This window comes from Eucyclogobius newberryi, unplaced genomic scaffold (assembly GCF_026437365.1).
Source record: "Eucyclogobius newberryi isolate DKJ021-1_F unplaced genomic scaffold, fEucNew1.0.hap1 SCAF_3, whole genome shotgun sequence".
NCBI lineage: Eukaryota > Metazoa > Chordata > Actinopteri > Gobiiformes > Gobiidae > Eucyclogobius > Eucyclogobius newberryi.
Window position 1 is genome coordinate 40,058,923 of NW_027315945.1, and position 24,856 is coordinate 40,083,778.

General features: G+C 45.0%; 1 protein-coding gene across 1 annotated transcript in view; it reads left to right on the plus strand.

The window, feature by feature from the left end:
- LOC140374615 (neural-cadherin) overlaps positions 1–24,856 on the plus strand; it is a 178,162-nt gene that overhangs the window by 11,484 nt on the left and 141,822 nt on the right. The window contains exons 2-3 of the mRNA XM_072461544.1: positions 19,467–19,703; positions 21,676–21,901. Coding sequence (XP_072317645.1) covers positions 19,467–19,703; positions 21,676–21,901 — 463 coding nt within the window. The remainder of the gene's footprint in view (positions 1–19,466; positions 19,704–21,675; positions 21,902–24,856) is intronic.

A 24,856-nucleotide genomic window follows, 5' to 3' on the forward strand; every position in this document is an offset into this window, starting at 1 on the left:
ATAAAATCAGGCATTAAGATGGCTCCACTCACGCCCAATATAGCAAGGGCTATGTCAGTACCGACTACACCAACAAAAGCCCCACCACCCATCCCCCCTCGCCTCTCACCTGGTCCCAAACTCTCCTTGGCTACAAAAGCCCCACCACCCATCCAACCTCGCCTTTTACCTGGTATCTCCCATAGCTAGGATGCACTGGGTCTCAGCGTTGCCGGGACTTATTGTCACATTAAAAATCAAACCAACCCGGGGCCCTATGTAAAAAGAGCCCCCCCTAGTGCTATTTCTGTAGTCACATCATCACACAGATGGAAAAACAAAATGCGAGTCAGGCCCAATCTGAGAAATGTGATTCATATTCCCTGTGAAAAGATAAAGCCCAGTCCCACTGAAACTAGTCTGAAACTTGCTGTGCTAAATGTCAGATCCTTATGTAACAAATCTCTCTTAATTAATAATTTTATTTCTTCTTATAATCTTGATTTTATGTTTTTAACTGAAACATGGCTTGACAAAAACACAGGGAATGTAGTTCTGATAGAATCTGCTCCACCCAACTTTAAGTTTGAATCTGAAACACGAGAAAACAAAAAAGGGGGTGGAGTCTGTGCTGTCTTTAGAGATGAAATAATTACCCACAGGTTGTCTTTTGGGGCGTTTTCATCATTTGAGTATGTATCCTTTAAAATGGAGCTAAAACGGTCTCCATCCATTCTCTTCATTGTTTTATACAAGCCTCCCCAGCACTGCCAAAGTTTTATTGATGATTTTACTGAAATGTTTCAGTCATATGCACAGACTTTGATGGTTTGGTCATTACAGGTGATTTCAATGTGCATGTTGATAATATTTGTGACAGAAACACTAAAGAGCTTGATGCTGTCCTTGAAACCTTCAGTCTTACTCAGCATGTGAGTGGCCCCACCCACAGCAGAGTGGCCCCACCCACAGCAGAGTGGCCCCACCCACAGCAGAGGACACACTCTAGATCTCATAATTACAAAGGGGGTAAATATTTCAAATGTTAATGTGATCGATGTTGCTCTGTCTGATCATTTCTGTGTCTTCTTTGACCTGTCTGTTTCTCCCAAACCTCCGGTTGGTCCTGCAGTTGTTCAGAGGAGACACATAAGTGATGGCACAGGTGCACTGTTTATGGAAATGATAAACTTTGAAAATGTCTCATGTTCTAATGTAAATGATTTGTTGAACTCTGTTACATCTAGTGTTTTGAATGTTCTGGACACCATCGCCCCTATGAAGGCAAAAATGGTTAAAAATAAGCAGAAGGCGCCGTGGAGAAATGATGATTGGGTCAGGGCACAGAAAAGGGAGTGCCGCAGGGCCCAATGGAAATGGCGCAAGTCAAAGCTCCAAGTTCAAAAAGAGATTTACAAAGAGAAGCTAAACATGTACAACCTAATCTTATGTAGAACTAGGGAAAGATATTTTTCTGAAATAATTGGAAGCTGCAGTAACAACTCGCGTGTCCTGTTTGCCACAGTAAACAGATTAACAAACCCTCCAGCTCAGCTGCCGTTAGAACTCATTTCCACATCCAAGTGTAATGAGTTTGCATTATTCTTTAATGACAAAGTTCAGGGCATTAAAAATGCTATAAATCCCACAACGCAAAAAAATTACCCTAAAACCACCAAGACACCTAGAGCTAACTCACTTTGCACCAGTAACTGACAAAACTGTCCATGAGATCATCACCAGTCTGAGTTCATCTACATGCTGCCTTGATGTGTTACCCACCAAATTTCTAAAGTCTGTGCTGAACAGTTTGTTAGCACCATTCACTCACATAGTTAACATGTCGCTTCAATCTGGAACATTCCCAATGTCTTTGAAAACTGCGGTCATAAAGCCTCTCCTAAAGAAGAGCAGTCTTGATGCCGCAGTACTGAGTCATTACCGGCCCATCTCTAATCTGACATTTTGGGGCAAAGTCCTTGAAAAGGTTGTTTACCAACAGCTCACAGATTTCCTCTTAATAAACAACTCATTTGATGTTTTTCAGTCAGGTTTTAGACCTCATCACAGCACTGAGACTGCTCTTGTCAAGGTGACAAATGACATCCGCCTGAACACTGACACGGGCAAAGCCTCAGTCTTAATTCTGTTAGATCTGAGTGCTCCTTTTGACACTGTCGATCATGGGATCCTCTTACAGAGACTAGAGGACTGGGTGGGCATCACTGGCACTGCCCTAAACTGGTTAAGGTCCTATCTGGAAGACAGGAAGTACTTTGTTGAAATTGGTAGCTGTGTCTCAGACCACATGACCCTGACCTGTGGACTGCCCCAAGGGTCAGTCCTGGGTCCCCTTCTGTTCAACCTCTACATGCTGCCGTTAGGTCAGTTGATACGCAGTGAAAATGTGTCCTATCACAATGATGCAGACGACACTCAGATCTATGTTTCACTATCGGCAGGTGACTATGGACCAGTAGATTCACTCTGTCACTGCATCCAACAGATCAGTGTGTGGATGCGAAACAACTTTCTCCAGCTGAACTCAGACAAGACTGAAATAATCGTTTTTGGTCCCACAGAAACAAAGAGAAAGTGTTAGCGGTCACCTCCAGAGTCTCGCTCTAAAACCTACAAATCAAGTTAGAAATCTGGGGGTAATAATGGACTCAGACTTGAACTTTAACAGCCACGTCAAATCAATAACATCAGCAGCTTTTTACCATCTAAAAAACATTCCCAAAATCAAAGATATAGTGTCAAAACCAGATTTAGAGAGACTTATCCATGCGTTTGTCTCCAGTAGATTAGACTGTAACGGCCGCTCACTGGTCTCTCCAAACGAGCTGTAAAACAGCTGCAGTACATCCAGAACGCTGCTGCTCGGGTCCTGACCAGAACCAGGAAGTACCATCACATTAGTCCTGACCAGAACCAGGAAGTACCATCACATTAGTCCTGACCAGAACCAGGAAGTACCATCATATTAGTCCTGTTCTCAGGTCTCTGCACTGCCCCCTGTGGCTCAGAGAAGAGACTTTAAAGCAGCTCTGCTTGTGTACAAGTCTCTCCATGGCCTAGCACCAAAGTACATCTTGGATATGTTAGTGCCATATGAACCATCTCGGACTCTGAGGACCTCAGGGACCGGCCTCCTGCTGGTGCCAGAGTCAGGACTAAACATGGACCGGCCTCCTGCTGGTGCCAGAGTCAGGACTAAACATGGACCGGCCTCCTGCTGGTGCCAGAGTCAGGACTAAACATGGACCGGCCTCCTGCTGGTGCCAGAGTCAGGACTAAACATGGACCGGCCTCCTGCTGGTGCCAGAGTCAGGACTAAACATGGACCGGCCTCCTGCTGGTGCCAGAGTCAGGACTAAACATGGACCGGCCTCCTGCTGGTGCCAGAGTCAGGACTAAACATGTACCGGCCTCCTGCTGGTGCCAGAGTCAGGACTAAACATGGACCGGCCTCCTGCTGGTGCCAGAGTCAGGACTAAACATGGACCGGCCTCCTGCTGGTGCCAGAGTCAGGACTAAACATGGACCGGCCTCCTGCTGGTGCCAGAGTCAGGACTAAACATGGAGCGGCCTCCTGCTGGTGCCAGAGTCAGGACTAAACATGGACCGGCCTCCTGCTGGTGCCAGAGTCAGGACTAGACATGGACCGGCCTCCTGCTGGTGCCAGAGTCAGGACAAAACATGGGGAATCTGCGTTTCAGTTTGATGCAGCTAAAATCTGGAACATTCTTCCTGAAGATGTGAGACAGACTTCTACTCTGACAATGTTCAAATCAAAGCTAAAAACAGTTTTGTTTAGCTGCGCATATGACTGAAAGGATTTTTTCTTTGCACTCTTCTCTTTTGTTTGTGATTTTATTAGTTTAGAAAATCAGTTGGATTGATAATTTTTAATTTAGTTAATTTTATTGTATTTCTGTAATTTCTTTGTGATTTGAATGCATTTTTCCTGCTGTGAAGCACTTTGAATTGCCTTGTGTATGAAATGTGCTCTACAAATAAACTTGCCTTGCCTTGCCTAACTCCCCGTGCTAACTCCGTGTGCTAACTCCCTGTGCTAACTCTCCGATCAAAGGCTCAGGTTTAATTAGCGCTAACACACAGGCGCTAACGAGGAGCAAAGCCTCATGGGAAATCTCAGCTCTTCCTTAAAGGCTCAGAAGAAGAAAGATGTCGACTGGACCAGAACTAGACCTGGCTTAGTCCTGGTTTAGAACTGGTTTAGACCTGGTTTAGACCTGGTTCAGACCTGGTTCAGACCTGGTTTAGTCCTGGTTTAGACCTGGTTTAGTCCTGGTTCAGACCTGGTTTAGTCCTGTTTTAGACCTGGTTTGGTCCTGGTTTAGACCTGGTTCAGACCTGGTTTAGACCTTGTTTAGTCCTGGTTTGGTCCTGGTTTAGACCTGGTTTAGACCTTGTTTAGTCCTGGTTTGGTCCTGGTTTAGACCTGGTTTAAACCTGGTTCAGACCTGGTTCAGACCTGGTTTAGACCTGGTTCAGACCTGGTTCAGACCTGGTTTAGTCCTGGTTTAGACCTGGTTTAGTCCTGGTTCAGACCTGGTTTAGTCCTGTTTTAGACCTGGTTTGGTCCTGGTTTAGACCTGGTTCAGACCTGGTTTAGTCCTGGTTCAATCCACATCGACCTGGTCTCAGCCTCAGAGCCGTGAACCACTCTCAGACCTAATGTGTTTTCCATGTTCTGAGTCCTGAGAGATTTCTGAGGCTTCTGTGGAGCTGGAGCTTCATGAACCAGCTGGAGCTTCATGAACCAGCTGGAGCTTCATGAACCAGCTGGAGCTTCATGAACCAGCTGGAGCTTCATGAACCAGCTGGAGCTTCGTCACATTCTGGACTTTCATCTGGTTCTGGTCCGACTCGTCTGAGAAACTCTCACAATCAGATTCATGGTTCTGTCCACATGAAACACAAACTTCTCTCTCGGCTCAATTGAACAAAAGTTGCAGTTGTCAAGGGCTTCGGGGGCTTCAGAGGCTTCAGGGGATTCGGGTGCTTCGGAGGCTTCGGGTGCTTCGGAGGCTTCGAGGGCTTCAGAGGCTTTGGGGGCTACGGAGGCTTTGGAGGCTTCAGAAAGGGACTTCAGGGGCATCGGGGGTTTCAGGGGCTTCGGGGGTTTCAGGGGCTTCGGGGGTTTCGGGGTTTTGGGGGCTTCGGGGGTTTCAGGGGCTTCGGGGGTTTCAGGGGCTTTGGGGGTTTCAGGGGCTTTGGAGGTTTCAGGGGCTTCGGGGGTTTCAGGGGCTTTGGGGGTTTCAGGGGCTTCGGGGGTTTCGGGGTTTTGGGGGCTTCGGGGGTTTCAGGGGCTTTGGGGGTTTCAGGGGTTTCGGGGGTTTCAGGGGCTTCGGGGGTTTCGGGGTTTTGGGGGCTTCGGGGGTTTCAGGGGCTTTGGGGGTTTCAGGGGTTTCGGGGGTTTCGGGGGCTTCGGGGGTTTCGGGGGTTTCGGGGGCTTCGGGGGCTTCGGGGGTTTCGGGGGCTTCGGGGGTTTCAGGGGTTTCAGAGAGGGTGTTTTGGGGGCTTGGGGGCTTCGGGGCCCGTGCTGGGGCCCGTGCTGGGGCGTTCTTTGCACTGGGTTCACGTCTTCGTGTCTGATGTGAATGTTTTTCTCTCAAAGGAACATTTGACCACAAACTGAAAACTCATAGAACATTCTTTAAATTATAAATAAACTGTGTTAATAAAACAAGACAAAATGTAGCGTTTCATCTAAATCGTGTTTTATACTCTGTTTGCTTTCTCCTGGTTTAGTCCTGGTTTAGACCTGGTTTAGACCTGGTTTAGTCCTGGTTTAGACCTGGTTTAGTCCTGGTTTAGTCCTGGTTTAGACCTGGTTTAGACCTGGTTTAGTCTTGGTTTAGTCTTGGTTTAGTCCTGGTTTAGACCTGGTTTTGTCCTGGTTTAGACCTGGTTTATTCCTGGTTTAGACCTGGTTTAGACCTGGTTTAGTCCTGGTTTAGTCCTGGTTTAGACCTGGTTTAGACCTGGTTTAGACCTGGTTTAGTCTTGGTTTAGTCTTGGTTTATTCCTGGTTTAGACCTGGTTTATTCCTGGTTTAGACCTGGTTTAGACCTGGTTTAGTCCTGGTTTAGTCCTGGTTTGGACCTGGTTTAGACCTGGTTTAGTCCTGGTTTAGACCTGGTTTATTCCTGGTTTAGACCTGGTTTATTCCTGGTTTAGACCTGGTTTAGACCTGGTTTAGTCCTGGTTTAGTCCTGGTTTAGACCTGGTTTAGACCTGGTTTAGACCTGGTTTAGTCTTGGTTTAGTCCTGGTTTAGACCTGGTTTAGTCTTGGTTTAGTCCTGGTTTAGACCTGGTTTAGTCCTGGTTTAGACCTGGTTTAGACCTGGTTTAGACCAAGTTTAGTCTTGGTTTAGACCTGGTTTAGACCTGGTTTAGTCTTGGTTTAGATTCTGTTTCAAATGTGTAAAAAGACAAACTCTTTTCACTCTTTTTGTCGTCGCTTTGAACAGAATAATTTATGTAAAATCATAATCTCTTTTTGTTTCTTGTGCGGAGTTTGTGTCTCTAAAACAAAAGCGGGTCTTGGATCGTAACCAGACTGGATTAAACCCTGCGTCTGGGGACTTTTACTTTGAAGGATCGACTCGCAGGGGCTTTTATTGTGACAGGATTTAGAGTGGAATTGAGGCCGCGGCTTTGAAGCCGGCGCCGTGGAAACGGAACGAAAAACTGTGGAATTCACTTTATTATTTGTGTAGAGCCCAAAATCACAGCAGTTTCCTCCACGGGGAAAGGAACAACATTACCATGGAAACGAGTCAGGTTTGTGGAGGGGCAGCAAAACAAACAAACAAACAAACAAACAAACAAACCAAAACACAAAAAGCTTTTTACATTTTTCTGACTTCAAAATGTGATAAATGATTTTGTGATTAAACTTAAGGCCTGATCTTTATGTCTCTGTGGGAGGAGCCTGTCTCTGTGGGAGGAGCATGTCTCTGTGGGAGGAGCATTATTATTCAGAGTTTCTTCCAGTTCCGTTGTTGTCCTGTTTGTTGTTTTTTTATTGTCTCTGCTTTTGTTGTCCTGTTTATCGTCTGTGCTTCTGTTGTCCTGTTTATCGTCTCTACTTTTGTTGTCCTGTTTATCGTCTCTGCTTTTGTTGTCCTGTTTATCGTCTCTGCTTTTGTTGTCCTGTTTATCGTCTCTGCTTTTGTTGTCCTGTTTATCGTCTTTGCTTTTGTTGTCCTGTTTATTTTGTTGTCCTGTTTATCGTCTCTACTTTTGTTGTCCTGTTTATCGTCTCTGCTTTTGTTGTCCTGTTTATCGTCTCTGCTTTTGTTGTCCTGTTTATCGTCTCTGCTTCTGTTGTCCTGTTTATCGTCTCTGCTTTTGTTGTCCTGTTTATCGTCTCTGCTTTTGTTGTCCTGTTTATCGTCTCTGCTTTTGTTGTCCTGTTTATCGTCTCTGCTTTTGTTGTCCTGTTTATTGTCTCTGCTTTTGTTGTCCTGTTTATCGTCTCTGCTTTTGTTGTCCTGTTTATCGTCTCTTCTTTTGTTGTCCTGTTTATCGTCTCTGCTTCTGTTGTCCTGTTTATTGTCTCTGCTTCTGTTGTCCTGTTTATCGTCTCTGCTTTTGTTGTCCTGTTTATCGTCTCTTCTTTTGTTGTCCTGTTTATTGTCTCTGCTTCTGTTGTCCTGTTTATCGTCTCTGCTTTTGTTGTCCTGTTTATCGTCTTTGCTTTTGTTGTCCTGTTTATTGTCTCTGCTTTTGTTGTCCTGTTTATTGTCTCTGCTTTTGTTGTCCTGTTTATCGTCTCTGCTTTTGTTGTCCTGTTTATCGTCTCTGCTTTTGTTGTCCTGTTTATCGTCTCTTCTTTAGTTGTCCTGTTTATTGTCTCTGCTTTTGTTGTCCTGTTTATCGTCTCTGCTTTTGTTGTCCTGTTTATCGTCTCTGCTTTTGTTGTCCTGTTTATCGTCTCTGCTTTTGTTGTCCTGTTTATCGTCTCTGCTTTTGTTGTCCTGTTTATCGTCTTTGCTTTTGTTGTCCTGTTTATTTTGTTGTCCTGTTTATCGTCTCTGCTTTTGTTGTCCTGTTTATCGTCTCTGCTTCTGTTGTCCTGTTTATCGTCTTTGCTTTTGTTGTCCTGTTTATCGTCTTTGCTTTTGTTGTCCTGTTTATCGTCTTTGCTTTTGTTGTCCTGTTTATCGTCTTTGCTTTTGTTGTCCTGTTTATTTTGTTGTCCTGTTTATCGTCTCTGCTTTTGTTGTCCTGTTTATCGTCTCTGCTTCTGTTGTCCTGTTTATCGTCTTTGCTTTTGTTGTCCTGTTTATCGTCTCTGCTTTTGTTGTCCTGTTTATCGTCTCTGCTTTTGTTGTCCTGTTTATCGTCTCTGCTTTTGTTGTCCTGTTTATCGTCTCTGCTTCTGTTGTCCTGTTTATCGTCTCTGCTTTTGTTGTCCTGTTTATCGTCTCTGCTTTTGTTGTCCTGTTTATCGTCTCTGCTTTTGTTGTCCTGTTTATCGTCTCTGCTTTTGTTGTCCTGTTTATCGTCTCTGCTTTTGTTGTCCTGTTTATCGTCTCTGCTTTTGTTGTCCTGTTTATCGTCTCTTCTTTTGTTGTCCTGTTTATCGTCTCTGCTTCTGTTGTCCTGTTTATTGTCTCTGCTTCTGTTGTCCTGTTTATCGTCTCTGCTTTTGTTGTCCTGTTTATCGTCTTTGCTTTTGTTGTCCTGTTTATTGTCTCTGCTTTTGTTGTCCTGTTTATTGTCTCTGCTTTTGTTGTCCTGTTTATCGTCTCTGCTTTTGTTGTCCTGTTTATCGTCTCTGCTTTTGTTGTCCTGTTTATCGTCTCTGCTTTTGTTGTCCTGTTTATCGTCTCTTCTTTAGTTGTCCTGTTTATTGTCTCTGCTTTTGTTGTCCTGTTAATCGTCTTTGCTTTTGTTGTCCTGTTTATCGTCTCTGCTTCTGTTGTCCTGTTTATCGTCTCTACTTTTGTTGTCCTGTTTATCGTCTCTGCTTTTGTTGTCCTGTTTATCGTCTCTGCTTTTGTTGTCCTGTTTATCGTCTCTGCTTTTGTTGTCCTGTTTATCGTCTTTGCTTTTGTTGTCCTGTTTATTTTGTTGTCCTGTTTATCGTCTCTACTTTTGTTGTCCTGTTTATCGTCTCTGCTTTTGTTGTCCTGTTTATCGTCTCTGCTTTTGTTGTCCTGTTTATCGTCTCTGCTTCTGTTGTCCTGTTTATCGTCTCTGCTTTTGTTGTCCTGTTTATCGTCTCTGCTTTTGTTGTCCTGTTTATCGTCTCTGCTTTTGTTGTCCTGTTTATCGTCTCTGCTTTTGTTGTCCTGTTTATCGTCTCTGCTTTTGTTGTCCTGTTTATCGTCTCTGCTTTTGTTGTCCTGTTTATCGTCTCTTCTTTTGTTGTCCTGTTTATCGTCTCTGCTTCTGTTGTCCTGTTTATTGTCTCTGCTTCTGTTGTCCTGTTTATCGTCTCTGCTTTTGTTGTCCTGTTTATCGTCTCTTCTTTTGTTGTCCTGTTTATTGTCTCTGCTTCTGTTGTCCTGTTTATCGTCTCTGCTTTTGTTGTCCTGTTTATCGTCTTTGCTTTTGTTGTCCTGTTTATTGTCTCTGCTTTTGTTGTCCTGTTTATTGTCTCTGCTTTTGTTGTCCTGTTTATCGTCTCTGCTTTTGTTGTCCTGTTTATCGTCTCTGCTTTTGTTGTCCTGTTTATCGTCTCTTCTTTAGTTGTCCTGTTTATTGTCTCTGCTTTTGTTGTCCTGTTTATCGTCTCTGCTTTTGTTGTCCTGTTTATCGTCTCTGCTTTTGTTGTCCTGTTTATCGTCTCTGCTTTTGTTGTCCTGTTTATCGTCTCTGCTTTTGTTGTCCTGTTTATCGTCTTTGCTTTTGTTGTCCTGTTTATTTTGTTGTCCTGTTTATCGTCTCTGCTTTTGTTGTCCTGTTTATCGTCTCTGCTTCTGTTGTCCTGTTTATCGTCTTTGCTTTTGTTGTCCTGTTTATCGTCTTTGCTTTTGTTGTCCTGTTTATCGTCTTTGCTTTTGTTGTCCTGTTTATTTTGTTGTCCTGTTTATCGTCTCTGCTTTTGTTGTCCTGTTTATCGTCTCTGCTTCTGTTGTCCTGTTTATCGTCTTTGCTTTTGTTGTCCTGTTTATCGTCTCTGCTTTTGTTGTCCTGTTTATCGTCTCTGCTTTTGTTGTCCTGTTTATCGTCTCTGCTTCTGTTGTCCTGTTTATCGTCTTTGCTTTTGTTGTCCTGTTTATCGTCTCTGCTTCTGTTGTCCTGTTTATTGTCTCTGCTTCTGTTGTCCTGTTTATCGTCTCTGCTTTTGTTGTCCTGTTTATCGTCTTTGCTTTTGTTGTCCTGTTTATCGTCTTTGCTTTTGTTGTCCTGTTTATCGTCTCTGCTTTTGTTGTCCTGTTTATCGTCTCTGCTTTTGTTGTCCTGTTTATCGTCTCTGCTTTTGTTGTCCTGTTTATCGTCTCTGCTTCTGTTGTCCTGTTTATCGTCTCTGCTTCTGTTGTCCTGTTTATCGTCTCTGCTTTTGTTGTCCTGTTTATCGTCTTTGCTTTTGTTGTCCTGTTTATCGTCTCTGCTTTTGTTGTCCTGTTTATCGTCTCTGCTTCTGTTGTCCTGTTTATCGTCTTTGCTTTTGTTGTCCTGTTTATCGTCTTTGCTTCTGTTGTCCTGTTTATCGTCTCTGCTTTTGTTGTCCTGTTTATCGTCTCTGCTTCTGTTGTCCTGTTTATTGTCTCTGCTTCTGTTGTCCTGTTTATCGTCTCTGCTTTTGTTGTCCTGTTTATCGTCTCTTCTTTTGTTGTCCTGTTTATTGTCTCTGCTTCTGTTGTCCTGTTTATCGTCTCTGCTTTTGTTGTCCTGTTTATCGTCTTTGCTTTTGTTGTCCTGTTTATCGTCTCTGCTTTTGTTGTCCTGTTTATCGTCTCTGCTTTTGTTGTCCTGTTTATCGTCTCTTCTTTAGTTGTCCTGTTTATTGTCTCTGCTTTTGTTGTCCTGTTTATCGTCTTTGCTTTTGTTGTCCTGTTTATCGTCTCTGCTTTTGTTGTCCTGTTTATCGTCTCTGCTTTTGTTGTCCTGTTTATCGTCTCTGCTTTTGTTGTACTGTTTATCGTCTCTGCTTTTGTTGTCCTGTTTATCGTCTTTGCTTTTGTTGTCCTGTTTATTTTGTTGTCCTGTTTATCGTCTCTGCTTTTGTTGTCCTGTTTATCGTCTCTGCTTCTGTTGTCCTGTTTATCGTCTTTGCTTTTGTTGTCCTGTTTATCGTCTTTGCTTTTGTTGTCCTGTTTATCGTCTTTGCTTTTGTTGTCCTGTTTATTTTGTTGTCCTGTTTATCGTCTCTGCTTTTGTTGTCCTGTTTATCGTCTCTGCTTCTGTTGTCCTGTTTATCGTCTTTGCTTTTGTTGTCCTGTTTATCGTCTCTGCTTTTGTTGTCCTGTTTATCGTCTCTGCTTTTGTTGTCCTGTTTATCGTCTCTGCTTCTGTTGTCCTGTTTATCATCTTTGCTTTTGTTGTCCTGTTTATCGTCTCTGCTTTTGTTGTCCTGTTTATCGTCTCTGCTTCTGTTGTCCTGTTTATTGTCTCTGCTTCTGTTGTCCTGTTTATCGTCTCTGCTTTTGTTGTCCTGTTTATCGTCTTTGCTTTTGTTGTCCTGTTTATCGTCTTTGCTTTTGTTGTCCTGTTTATCGTCTCTGCTTTTGTTGTCCTGTTTATCGTCTCTGCTTTTGTTGTCCTGTTTATCGTCTCTGCTTTTGTTGTCCTGTTTATCGTCTCTGCTTCTGTTGTCCTGTTTATCGTCACTGCTTCTGTTGTCCTGTTTATCGTCTCTGCTTTTGTTGTCCTGTTTATCGTCTTTGCTTTTGTTGTCCTGTTTATCGTCTCTGCTTTTGTTGTCCTGTTTATCGTCTCTGCTTCTGTTGTCCTGTTTATTGTCTCTGCTTTTGTTGTCCTGTTTATCGTCTCTGCTTTTGTTGTCCTGTTTATCGTCTCTGCATTTGTTGTCCTGTTTATCGTCTTTGCTTTGTTGTCCTGTTTATCGTCTCTTCTTTAGTTGTCCTGTTTATTGTCTCTGCTTTTGTTGTCCTGTTTATCGTCTTTGCTTTTGTTGTCCTGTTTATCGTCTCTGCTTTTGTTGTCCTGTTTATCGTCTCTGCTTTTGTTGTCCTGTTTATCGTCTGCTTTTGTTGTCCTGTTTATCGTCTCTGCTTTTGTTGTCCTGTTTATCGTCTGCTTTTGTTGTCCTGTTTATCGTCTCTGCTTTTGTTGTCCTGTTTATCGTCTTTGCTTTTGTTGTCCTGTTTATTTTGTTGTCCTGTTTATCGTCTCTGCTTTTGTTGTCCTGTTTATCGTCTCTGCTTCTGTTGTCCTGTTTATCGTCTCTGCTTTTGTTGTCCTGTTTATCGTCTCTGCTTTTGTTGTCCTGTTTATCGTCTTTGCTTTTGTTGTCCTGTTTATTGTCTCTGCTTTTGTTGTCCTGTTTATCGTCTTTGCTTTTGTTGTCCTGTTTATTGTCTCTGCTTTTGTTGTCCTGTTTATCGTCTCTGCTTTTGTTGTCCTGTTTATTTTGTTGTCCTGTTTATCGTCTCTGCTTTTGTTGTCCTGTTTATCGTCTTTGCTTTTGTTGTCCTGTTTATTGTCTCTGCTTTTGTTGTCCTGTTTATCGTCTCTGCTTTTGTTGTCCTGTTTATCGTCTCTGCTTTTGTTGTCCTGTTTATCGTCTCTGCTTCTGTTGTCCTGTTTATCGTCTTTGCTTTTGTTGTCCTGTTTATCGTCTCTGCTTTTGTTGTCCTGTTTATCGTCTCTGCTTCTGTTGTCCTGTTTATCGTCTCTGCTTCTGTTGTCCTGTTTATTGTCTCTGCTTTTGTTGTCCTGTTTATCGTCTTTGCTTTTGTTGTCCTGTTTATCGTCTCTGCTTTTGTTGTCCTGTTTATCGTCTCTGCTTTTGTTGTCCTGTTTATCGTCTGCTTTTGTTGTCCTGTTTATCGTCTCTGCTTTTGTTGTCCTGTTTATCGTCTTTGCTTTTGTTGTCCTGTTTATTTTGTTGTCCTGTTTATCGTCTCTGCTTTTGTTGTCCTGTTTATCGTCTCTGCTTCTGTTGTCCTGTTTATCGTCTTTGCTTTTGTTGTCCTGTTTATCGTCTTTGCGTTTGTTGTCCTGTTTATCGTCTTTGCTTTTGTTGTCCTGTTTATTTTGTTGTCCTGTTTATCGTCTCTGCTTTTGTTGTCCTGTTTATCGTCTCTGCTTCTGTTGTCCTGTTTATCGTCTCTGCTTTTGTTGTCCTGTTTATCGTCTCTGCTTTTGTTGTCCTGTTTATCGTCTTTGCTTTTGTTGTCCTGTTTATTGTCTCTGCTTTTGTTGTCCTGTTTATCGTCTCTGCTTTTGTTGTCCTGTTTATCGTCTCTGCTTTTGTTGTCCTGTTTATCGTCTCTGCTTTTGTTGTCCTGTTTATCGTCTCTGCTTTTGTTGTCCTGTTTATCGTCTCTGCTTTTGTTGTCCTGTTTATCGTCTCTGCTTTTGTTGTCCTGTTTATCGTCTCTGCTTTTGTTGTCCTGTTTATCGTCTCTGCTTTTGTTGTCCTGTTTATCGTCTCTGCTTTTGTTGTCCTGTTTATCGTCACTGCTTTTGTTGTCCTGTTTATCGTCTCTGCTTTTGTTGTCCTGTTTATCGTCTCTGCTTTTGTTGTCCTGTTTATCGTCTTTGCTTTTGTTGTCCTGTTTATCGTCTCTACTTTTGTTGTCCTGTTTATTGTCTCTGCTTCTGTTGTCCTGTTTATCGTCTCTGCTTCTGTTGTCCTGTTTATCGTCTTTGCTTTTGTTGTCCTGTTTATCGTCTCTGCTTTTGTTGTCCTGTTTATCGTCTTTGCTTTTGTTGTCCTGTTTATCGTCTCTACTTTTGTTGTCCTGTTTATTGTCTCTGCTTCTGTTGTCCTGTTTATCGTCTCTGCTTCTGTTGTCCTGTTTATCGTCTTTGCTTTTGTTGTCCTGTTTATCGTCTCTGCTTCTGTTGTCCTGTTTATCGTCTTTGCTTTTGTTGTCCTGTTTATCGTCTCTGCTTTTGTTGTCCTGTTTATCGTCTCTGCTTCTGTTGTCCTGTTTATCGTCTTTGCTTTTGTTGTCCTGTTTATTTTGTTGTCCTGTTTATCGTCTCTACTTTTGTTGTCCTGTTTATCGTCTCTGCTTTTGTTGTCCTGTTTATCGTCTCTGCTTTTGTTGTCCTGTTTATCGTCTCTGCTTTTGTTGTCCTGTTTATCGTCTCTGCTTTTGTTGTCCTGTTTATCGTCTCTGCTTTTGTTGTCCTGTTTATTGTCTCTTCTTTAGTTGTCCTGTTTATTGTCTTTGCTTTTGTTGTCCTGTTTATCGTCTCTGCTTCTGTTGTCCTGTTTATCGTCTCTGCTTTTGTTGTCCTGTTTATCGTCTCTTCTTTAGTTGTCCTGTTTATTGTCTCTGCTTCTGTTGTCCTGTTTATCGTCTCTGCTTTTGTTGTCCTGTTTATCATCTCTGCTTTTGTTGTCCTGTTTATCGTCTCTGCTTTTGTTGTTCTGTTTATCGTCTCTGCTTTTGTTGTCCTGTTTATCGTCTCTGCTTTTGTTGTCCTGTTTATCGTCTTTGCTTTTGTTGTCCTGTTTATCGTCTCTGCTTTTGTTGTCCTGTTTATCGTCTCTGCTTTTGTTGTCCTGTTTATCGTCTCTGCTTTTGTTGTCCTGTTTATCGTCTCTGCTTCTGTTGTCCTGTTTATCGTCTTTGCTTTTGTTGTCCTGTTTATTTTGTTGTCCTGTTTATCGTCTCTGCTTTTGTTGTCCTGTTTATCGTCTCTGCTTTTGTTGTCCTGTTTATCGTCTCTGCTTTTGTTGTCCTGTTTATCGTCTCTGCTTTTGTTGTCCTGTTTATCGTCTCTGCTTCTGTTGTCCTGTTTATCGTCTTTGCTTTTGTTGTCCTGTTTATCGTCTCTGCTTTTGTTGTCCTGTTTATCGTCTCTGCTTTTGTTGTCCTGTTTATCGTCTCTGCTTTTGTTGTCCTGTTTATCGTCTCTGCTTTTGTTGTCCTGTTTATCGTCTTTGCTTTTGTTGTCCTGTTTATTTTGTTGTCCTGTTTATCGTCTCTGCTTTTGTTGTCCTGTTTATCGTCTCTGCTTCTGTTGTCCTATTTATCATCTTTGCTTTTGTTGTCCTGTTTATCGTCTTTGCTTTTGTTGTCCTGTTTATCGTCTTTGCTTTTGTTGTCCTGTTTATTTTGTTGTCCTGTTTATCGTCTCTGCTTTTGTTGTCCTGTTTATCGTCTCTGCTTCTGTTGTCCTGTTTATCGTCTTTGCTTTTGTTGTCCTGTTTATCGTCTCTGCTTTTGTTGTCCTGTTTATCGTCTCTGCTTTTGTTGTCCTGTTTATCGTCTCTGCTTCTGTTGTCCTGTTTATCGTCTTTGCTTTTGTTGTCCTGTTTATCGTCTCTGCTTTTGTTGTCCTGTTTATCGTCTCTGCTTCTGTTGTTCTGTTTATCGTCTCTGCTTCTGTTGTCCTGTTTATCGTCTTTGCTTTTGTTGTCCTGTTTATCGTCTTTGCTTTTGTTGTCCTGTTTATCGTCTCTGCTTTTGTTGTCCTGTTTATCGTCTCTGCTTCTGTTGTCCTGTTTATCGTCTTTGCTTTTGTTGTCCTGTTTATTTTGTTGTCCTGTTTATCGTCTCTACTTTTGTTGTCCTGTTTATCGTCTCTGCTTTTGTTGTCCTGTTTATTGTCTCTGCTTCTGTTGTCCTGTTTATCGTCTTTGCTTTTGTTGTCCTGTTTATCGTCTCTGCTTTTGTTGTCCTGTTTATCGTCTCTGCTTTTGTTGTCCTGTTTATCGTCTCTGCTTTAGTTGTCCTGTTTATCGTCTCTGCTTCTGTTGTCCTGCTTATCGTCTTTGCTTTTGTTGTCCTGTTTATTTTGTTGTCCTGTTTATCGTCTCTGCTTTTGTTGTCCTGTTTATCGTCTCTGCTTCTGTTGTCCTGTTTATTGTCTCTGCTTTTGTTGTCCTGTTTATCGTCTTTGCTTTTGTTGTCCTGTTTATCGTCTCTGCTTCTGTTGTCCTGTTTATCGTCTTTGCTTTTGTTGTCCTGTTTATCGTCTCTGCTTCTGTTGTCCTGTTTATCGTCTTTGCTTTTGTTGTCCTGTTTATCGTCTTTACTTTTGTTGTCCTGTTTATTTTGTTGTCCTGTTTATCGTCTCTACTTTTGTTGTCCTGTTTATCGTCTCTGCTTTTGTTGTCCTGTTTATCGTCTTTGCTTTTGTTGTCCTGTTTATTTTGTTGTCCTGTTTATCGTCTCTACTTTTGTTGTCCTGTTTATCGTCTCTGCTTTTGTTGTCCTGTTTATCGTCTCTGCTTTTGTTGTCCTGTTTATCGTCTCTGCTTTTGTTGTCCTGTTTATCGTCTCTGCTTTTGTTGTCCTGTTTATCGTCTCTGCTTTTGTTGTCCTGTTTATTGTCTCTTCTTTAGTTGTCCTGTTTATTGTCTTTGCTTTTGTTGTCCTGTTTATCGTCTCTGCTTCTGTTGTCCTGTTTATCGTCTCTGCTTTTGTTGTCCTGTTTATCGTCTCTTCTTTAGTTGTCCTGTTTATTGTCTTTGCTTTTGTTGTCCTGTTTATCGTCTCTGCTTCTGTTGTCCTGTTTATCGTCTTTGCTTTTGTTGTCCTGTTTATTTTGTTGTCCTGTTTATCGTCTCTGCTTTTGTTGTCCTGTTTATCATCTCTGCTTTTGTTGTCCTGTTTATCGTCTCTGCTTTTGTTGTCCTGTTTATCGTCTCTGCTTTTGTTGTCCTGTTTATCGTCTTTGCTTTTGTTGTCCTGTTTATCGTCTCTGCTTTTGTTGTCCTGTTTATCGTCTCTGCTTTTGTTGTCCTGTTTATCGTCTCTGCTTTTGTTGTCCTGTTTATCGTCTTTGCTTTTGTTGTCCTGTTTATCGTCTCTGCTTTTGTTTTCCTGTTTATCGTCTCTGCTTTTGTTGTCCTGTTTATCGTCTCTGCTTCTGTTGTCCTGTTTATCGTCTTTGCTTTTGTTGTCCTGTTTATTTTGTTGTCCTGTTTATCGTCTCTGCTTTTGTTGTCCTGTTTATCGTCTCTGCTTTTGTTGTCCTGTTTATTTTGTTGTCCTGTTTATCGTCTCTGCTTTTGTTGTCCTGTTTATCGTCTTTGCTTTTGTTGTCCTGTTTATTTTGTTGTCCTGTTTATCGTCTCTGCTTTTGTTGTCCTGTTTATCGTCTCTGCTTCTGTTGTCCTATTTATCGTCTTTGCTTTTGTTGTCCTGTTTATCGTCTTTGCTTTTGTTGTCCTGTTTATCGTCTTTGCTTTTGTTGTCCTGTTTATTTTGTTGTCCTGTTTATCGTCTCTGCTTCTGTTGTCCTGTTTATCGTCTTTGCTTTTGTTGTCCTGTTTATCGTCTCTGCTTTTGTTGTCCTGTTTATCGTCTCTGCTTCTGTTGTCCTGTTTATCGTCTTTGCTTTTGTTGTCCTGTTTATCGTCTCTGCTTTTGTTGTCCTGTTTATCGTCTCTGCTTTTGTTGCGCTCACATTAATATTAATGGAGATTCCGCGCCGTTTCCCAGGATCATGTTTTATTCAAGCGATTCATTGATTTTCTGCCGAGCGTCATTGTTTATCAGGCACAATATTCAGAGCTCTTTGTTTCCGCTCCAGTCGAGACTCGACATCACTTTGGCTTTTCCTTTCCTCGTTTACTCGTCTTTGTTCTTCTTCTTCGGGATTAAGTGGGTCAACAAACTTACACTGTCAGAATCATTTATTTCTACTTTCCTTTAAAGCATTTCATATTTGGACATTGTTTGAGATCTTCATTCACACACTTCCATTTTATAACTCCACAAACACAAACTCTTTTCAACCCCAAAAAACAGACATTTGACATTGTTTTATTCACTCACTTGATTGAATTGTAATGTGTTTCCTCTGAGGATCAAAGAAACATCTAAATATAGTCAAAATCACAAGAAACACAAGAAATAAAGACTTTATCTGATTTTAGAAGAAAGAATAATAATCATTAAAAAGAGGCAGAATCACAGTAAAAACAGTTTTGTCCAATTTTAGAATCCTATTATTTTCCTGCATTTATATTTCACCACCACCAACAGTCTGTTCATGAATATTCATGAATAAGGCAAAGTTTGTACAGATTTAGAGACAAACAGAGTTGAGTAAAGTACATTCCATAAATCTCCTCTTTGTTCTTCCTCCAGTGTTTCTCAATCTCTGGTTCTGATGCTGTTTTTTATGTCCTGAGAGCAGCAAGTCCAGTTTAAGTCCTGGTTTAGGAAAAGATCAGGATCAAAAAGGTCTCAACTGTGACAGTTCAGGAGATTATTTCAGTTTAAGGAAATGTGCAGTGGATCCATAACCAACCCCGACTCCAGCGTGTAGAGGCTGAGTGAACTGAGTCTGGACTCTGTGGAGGAGGCTCATGTTTGGACCCTGAACGCTGTAAAAGGACAGAGCCCCTGCGCTGTGGTCCAGGTAAACCCCGATTCTGGACCCGACCGGACCTGGGATCTTCGACTGGACTTTGTTGAACACAAATGAGTGACCATCACTGAGACAGTTTAAGGCCCAGGATTTATCATTGTCTCCAAACACACAGTCTCTCTCAGTGTCTTTATAAGCAGCTGCTATTAGAACCCACTCCCCGCTCCACTCCAGCTCCCAGTAACATCGGCCCGTCAGCTCCTCTGGACTCAGGACCTGACACACACTGAATCTGTCTGGATGATCAGGATAACTCTGCTCTTCATATTCACATGTCACTCTTCTGTTTCCATTAGACAGAGACAGACCTTCACTTGCTGTGTTTGGGTCCAGAGTGATGTCTCGTGCAGGAAGTCCTCTCTGCAGCTCGGCTCAGGCCTCAGTTCATCCTGGACTTGAACCTTGGCCTCCTCCGTTTGACTCTGTTCATTCATTCATTTTCTACCGCTTGTTCCCTTTTGGGGTGACTGGAGCCTATCCCAGTGACTTTGGGGCTTAGGCGGGGTACACAATGGACAGTGGCCAACACAAAGACATAGACATTACAGACATCCATTCACTCACATTCATTTACTAGGGCCACTAGGGGAGAGAGCAGGGGGCGACATCAGGGGGAGAGAGCAGGGGGCGACAGCAGGCACTTCAAACGCCCCCAAAAACACACATTTAACCGTCACAGGGGCTTTCAAAGACGTTTAACAAGGTGAAAATTAGCGTTAGCACCTGGAGTAAATATTGTTATAAACAGTGAACCAAAATACCAAGAATAATAGAATGTATACAATAAAATACAGCGATAAAAATAATGTGCCCGGAAATATTTACACAGAACAGAAAATGAACTAATGGTGAGTCAGTGTTTAGATGCGGAGTTTTATTGGAAACATCGTAATAGTTGTTTTAGAGTTCCACATTTTAATTAAAACTATTAAGACACATTTAAACTCACGTTCTGCCTGTTCTCCATCAGGTCCGGAGTGGTACGTGTGCCGCCTCTCGCTGCTCCGCTCTGGGCCGCTCCCTCTGGCCTGGACCATGGTCCCGACCCCGTACCTGAGCGCCGTGAGTCCAGACGCCAAAGCCGGGACGGCGGTCTACAGGCTGACTGTGAGGGGCGGGGACCAGGGGCGGGGCCAGGGGCGGGGCCAGGGCCGGGACCAGGGCCGGGACCAGCACACGCCTCCAGTGCAGTTCAGCCTCGTGGAAGGTAAGACGTTCCAAACAAAAGCTAGACAGAAATGTGCAGAAGAAACGAGAGACACAAAGTCAGAGCTTCAAACACATTCAACACTGTAACAGCTCATTATGACACGCCTCTGAATCATGAGGCGTGGCTAAAGCTAATGTGTGTGAGGGGCGTGGCTGAAGCTAATGTGTGTGAGGGGCGTGGCTAAAGCTAGCATGCGCAGGAACAGTTTTGCCTCATTTATTTGACTTCTCTGCATCTGAGCTTTGTGTTGCTGAGGCTCCACATCGTCGTCCAGGGTCGTTGGGGGTCGTCATGGGTTGTCGAGGGTCGTCGGGGGTCGTTGGGGGGTATTCATGGGTCGTTGGGGGGTCCTTGGGGTTGTCCAGGGTCGTCGGGGGTCGTTATGGGTTGTCGGGAGGTCAACGTTCAGATTTGTGCCAGACTTAAATGAGCTTTAAAAGTGATCAGCAAAAATCAATTCTAAAACACACATGGAACCAAACGTGATCACAGCAAAGAGCTGTATGTGTGTGTGTGTGTGTGTGTTCTCTGTGTGTGTGTGTGTGTGTGTGTGTTCTGTGTGTGTGTGTGTGTGTGTGTGTGTTCTCTGTGTGTGTGTGTGTGTGTGTTCTGTGTGTGTGTGTGTGTGTGTGTGTGTTCTCTGTGTGTGTGTGTGTGTGTTCTCTGTGTGTGTGTGTGTGTTCTCTGTGTGTATGTGTGTGTGTGTGTGTGTGTGTGTGTGTTCTCTGTGTGTGTGTGTGTGTGTGTTCTCTGTGTGTGTGTGTGTGTTCTCTGTGTGTGTGTGTGTGTGTTCTGTGTGTGTTTGTGTGTTCTGTGTGTGTGTGTGTGTGTGTCTGTGTGTGTGTGTGTTCTGTGTGTGTGTGTGTGTGTGTCTGTGTGTGTGTGTGTGTTCTCTGTGTGTGTCTGTGTGTGTGTGTGTGTTCTCTGTGTGTGTGTGTGTGTGTGTGTCTGTGTGTGTGTGTGTGTGTTCTCTCTGTGTGTGTGTGTGTGTGTGTGTGTTCTCTGTGTGTGTGTGTCTGTGTGTGTGTTCTGTGTGTGTGTGTGTGTGTGTCTGTCTGTGTGTGTGTGTGTGTTCTCTCTGTGTGTGTGTGTGTGTCTGTCTGTGTGTGTGTGTGTGTTCTCTCTGTGTGTGTGTGTGTGTGTGTCTGTCTGTCTGTGTGTGTGTGTGTGTGTGTGTGTTCTCTGTGTGTGTGTGTGTGTGTGTCTGTCTGTCTGTGTGTGTGTGTGTGTGTGTGTGTTCTCTCTGTGTGTGTGTGTGTGTGTCTGTCTGTGTGTGTGTGTGTGTGTGTGTGTGTGTTCTCTCTGTGTGTGTGTGTGTGTGTCTGTCTGTCTGTGTGTGTGTGTGTGTGTGTTCTCTCTGTGTGTGTGTGTGTGTCTGTCTGTGTGTGTGTGTGTGGATGATTGACAGGAGCTGCAGCTGAGCCTCAGAGCCTCAGGAGCAGACTGTGTCCAGCACCTGCTCCTCACACACACACACACACACACAGACACACACAGAACACACACAGAACACACACACACACACACAGAACACACACACACACACACACACAGAACACACACAGAACACACACACACACACACAGAACACACACACACACACACACACACACACACGAGCCCCAAGTCAAAGAAAGCCAAGTCCAAGTCTCTGTTTTGAGTTTCAAGTCCTTCGAAGTCACTGCTCCAGATACAAGTCATGTATATGTCACAGAGAGAGACGTGAGGGACATGTCCCAGAGCTTTAAGTCCCAGAACTCCAAGTCCCAGAGCTCCAAGTCCCAGAGCTCCAAGTCCCAGAACTCCAAGTCCCAGTCGAGTCTGAAGTGGTCCAGACCCTGCAGAGTCTCAGTCTGTAGTTTGTGGTTCTGGACTCTTTCTTCAGGTGAAAAGTTCCCATACTAAAGCCTTCGATCAGGTTCTATGATGTTGTGTCACATGTTCACGCTGACTCCTCCTCTGTCCTCAGGAGGAGGCGGCCTCTTCCAGCTGGACCGGCGCTCGGGTCAGATCCGGACCACAGGACGACCTCTGACCCCGGGCGTGGAGCACCAGCTGCAGGTCCAGGCCCAGGACCCGGACTCGGCTCAGGTTCTGGCCGGGTCCGTGTGGGTTCTGGTGGGACCCCGGGCCCCGCAGTTCACCAGCGAGAGCTTCGTCCTGAGCGTCGAGGAGAACACGGCCCCGGGTCAAACGTGAGTTCAAAGGTCACTGTTGAGGTCAGAGCCCAGACTCCTCCTCCTCCAGGCGGGTGTGGGCAGCGTTTGCAGGTTCTCCTCGTGTCCTGAGGGCGCTGCAGGTTCCACACCACACAGATCTGGAACTGTGAACTGTCCCATGATCCTCTGCTTCATGAGGAACTGTCCCATGATCCTCTGTTTCCTGGTCCTGGTCCTGGTCTTGGTCTTGGTCCTGGTCCTGGTCCTGGTCCTGGTCCTGGTCCTGGTCCTGTTCCTGGTCTTGGTCCTGGTCCCTGGTCCTGGTCCTGGTCCTGGTCCTGGTCCTGGTCCTGGTCCTGGTCCTGGTCCTGGTCCTGTTCCTGGTCTTGGTCCTGGTCCCTGGTCCTGGTCTTGGTCCTGGTCCTGTTCCTGGTCTTGGTCCTGGTCCTGGTCCTGGTCTTGGTCCTGGTCCTGGTCCTGGTCTTGGTCCCGGTCTTGGTCCTGGTCCTGGTCCTGGTCCTGGTCCTGTTCCTGGTCTTGGTCCTGGTCCCTGGTCCTGGTCCCTGGTCCTGGTCCCTGGTCCTGGTCCTGGTCCTGGTCCTGGTCCTGGTCCTGGTCCTGGTCCTGGTCCTGGTCCTGGTCCTGGTCTTGGTCCTGGTCCCTGGTCCTGGTCCTGGTCCTGGTCCTGGTCCTGGTCCTGGTCCTGGTCCTGGTCCTGGTCCTGGTCCTGGTCCTGTTCCTGGTCTTGGTCCTGGTCCCTGGTCCTGGTCTTGGTCCTGGTCCTGTTCCTGGTCCTGGTCCTGGTCCTGGTCTTGGTCCTGGTCCTGGTCCTGGTCTTGGTCCCGGTCTTGGTCCTGGTCCTGGTCCTGGTCCTGGTCCTGGTCCTGTTCCTGGTCTTGGTCCTGGTCCCTGGTCCTGGTCCTGGTCCTGGTCCTGGTCCCTGGTCCTGGTCCTGGTCCTGGTCCTGTTCCTGGTCTTGGTCCTGGTCCTGGTCCTGGTCCTGGTCCTGGTCCTGTTCCTGGTCTTGGTCCTGGTCCCTGGTCCTGGTCTTGGTCCTGGTCCTGGTCTTGGTCCTGGTCCTGGTCCTGTTCCTGGTCCTGGTCCTGGTCTTGGTCCTGGTCCTGGTCCTGGTCTTGGTCCCGGTCTTGGTCCTGGTCCTGGTCCTGGTCCTGGTCCTGTTCCTGGTCTTGGTCCTGGTCCCTGGTCCTGGTCCTGGTCCTGGTCCTGTTCCTGGTCTTGGTCCTGGTCCCTGGTCCTGGTCTTGGTCCTGGTCCTGGTCCTGGTCCTGGTCCTGGTCCTGTTCCTGGTCTTGGTCCTGGTCCCTGGTCCTGGTCTTGGTCCTGGTCCTGGTCTTGGTCCTGGTCTTGGTCCTCTGGCTCTTTTCTCATTCACACTTCGCTGCTGCTCATTTGAATAAATATTTTAATTTTCTTCAGTGCCGTCTACAGAGCCCTGAGGCCACCTCCCTCCTCCTCCTCCTCCTCCTCCCCTCTCTCCCTCCTCCTCCCTCTCTCCTCCCTCCTCCGCCTCCTTCCCTCTCCTCCTCCTCCCTCTCTTTCCCTCCCTCCTCGTCCTCCCTCCTCCTCCCTCCTCCTCCCTCCTCCTCCCTCTCTTCTTCCTGTCTTGTGTTTTTGCCCGTGGGCCTTCCTTCCTTCCTTCCTCTCTTTTCTCCTTCACTCTTTTCACACCGTGTTTGACTCTTTTTGTGCAGCTTTTGTTTTTTCTTTTGTGTTGGAACATTCTACACTGAGCGTCCTCAGGTGAACTCTCAGGCTCAGAGGTCAGAGGTCAGAGGTCAGCTTTAGAGTTCATGCACTGGCTCTGTCCATCAAACACAAACCGTCTTCTCTTTAGTCATTTTATTTTATTCAATTTATTTCTTTATTTTCTTTATTTTTCTTAATTTTTCTTTCTTTAATTAAATTTATGTTTCTTTAATTTATTTTTATTCATTTAATTTATTTTATTATATATTTTTTATTTTATTATTATATTATTTTATTATTATTTTATCAGTTTTATTCACTTTATTCCTTTTATTCCTTTTATCCTCTCGTCGCTTTAAAACATCTGAATTGAACTAAACTGGTTTGAAATTCACTCGACGCGACACATTTATTCATGTGTTCATAAGTTTGTGCTCATGCTTCAGTGGAACAATGTGCCGTTCTCCCTGTGCCGTCCTCCATGTGCCGTCCTCCATGTGCCGTCCTCCATGTGCCGTCCTCCATGTGCCGTCCTCCATGTGCCGTTCTCCATGTGCCGTTCTCCATGTGCCGTCCTCCCTGTGCCGTCCTCCATGTGCCGTCCTCCATGTGCTGTTCTCCATGTGCCGTTCTCCATGTGCTCGTCCTCCATGTGCCGTTCTCCATGTGCCGTCCTCCCTGTGCCGTCCTCCATGTGCCGTCCTCCATGTGCCGTCCTCCATGTGCCGTCCTCCATGTGCCGTCCTCCATGTGCCGTCCTCCATGTGCCGTCCTCCATGTGCCGTTCTCCATGCGCCGTCCTCCATGCGCCGTCCTCCATGCGCCGTCCTCCATGCGCCGTCCTCCATGCGCCGTTCTCCATGCGCCGTTCTCCATGTGCCGTCCTCCATGTGCCGTCCTCCATGTGCCGTCCTCCATGTGCCGTTCTCCATGTGCCGTTCTCCATGTGCTCGTCCTCCATGTGCCGTTCTCCATGTGCCGTCCTCCATGTGCCGTTCTCCATGTGCCGTCCTCCATGTGTTCGTCCTCCATGTGCCGTCCTCCATGTGCCGTCCTCCATGTGCCGTCCTCCATGTGCCGTTCTCCATGTGCCGTCCTCCATGTGCCGTTCTCCATGTGCCGTTCTCCATGTGCCGTCCTCCATGTGTTCGTCCTCCATGTGCCGTCCTCCATGTGCCGTCCTCCATGTGCCGTCCTCCATGTGCCGTCCTCCATGTGCCGTCCTCCATGCGCCGTCCTCCATGCGCCGTCCTCCATGCGCCGTCCTCCATGCGCCGTTCTCCAT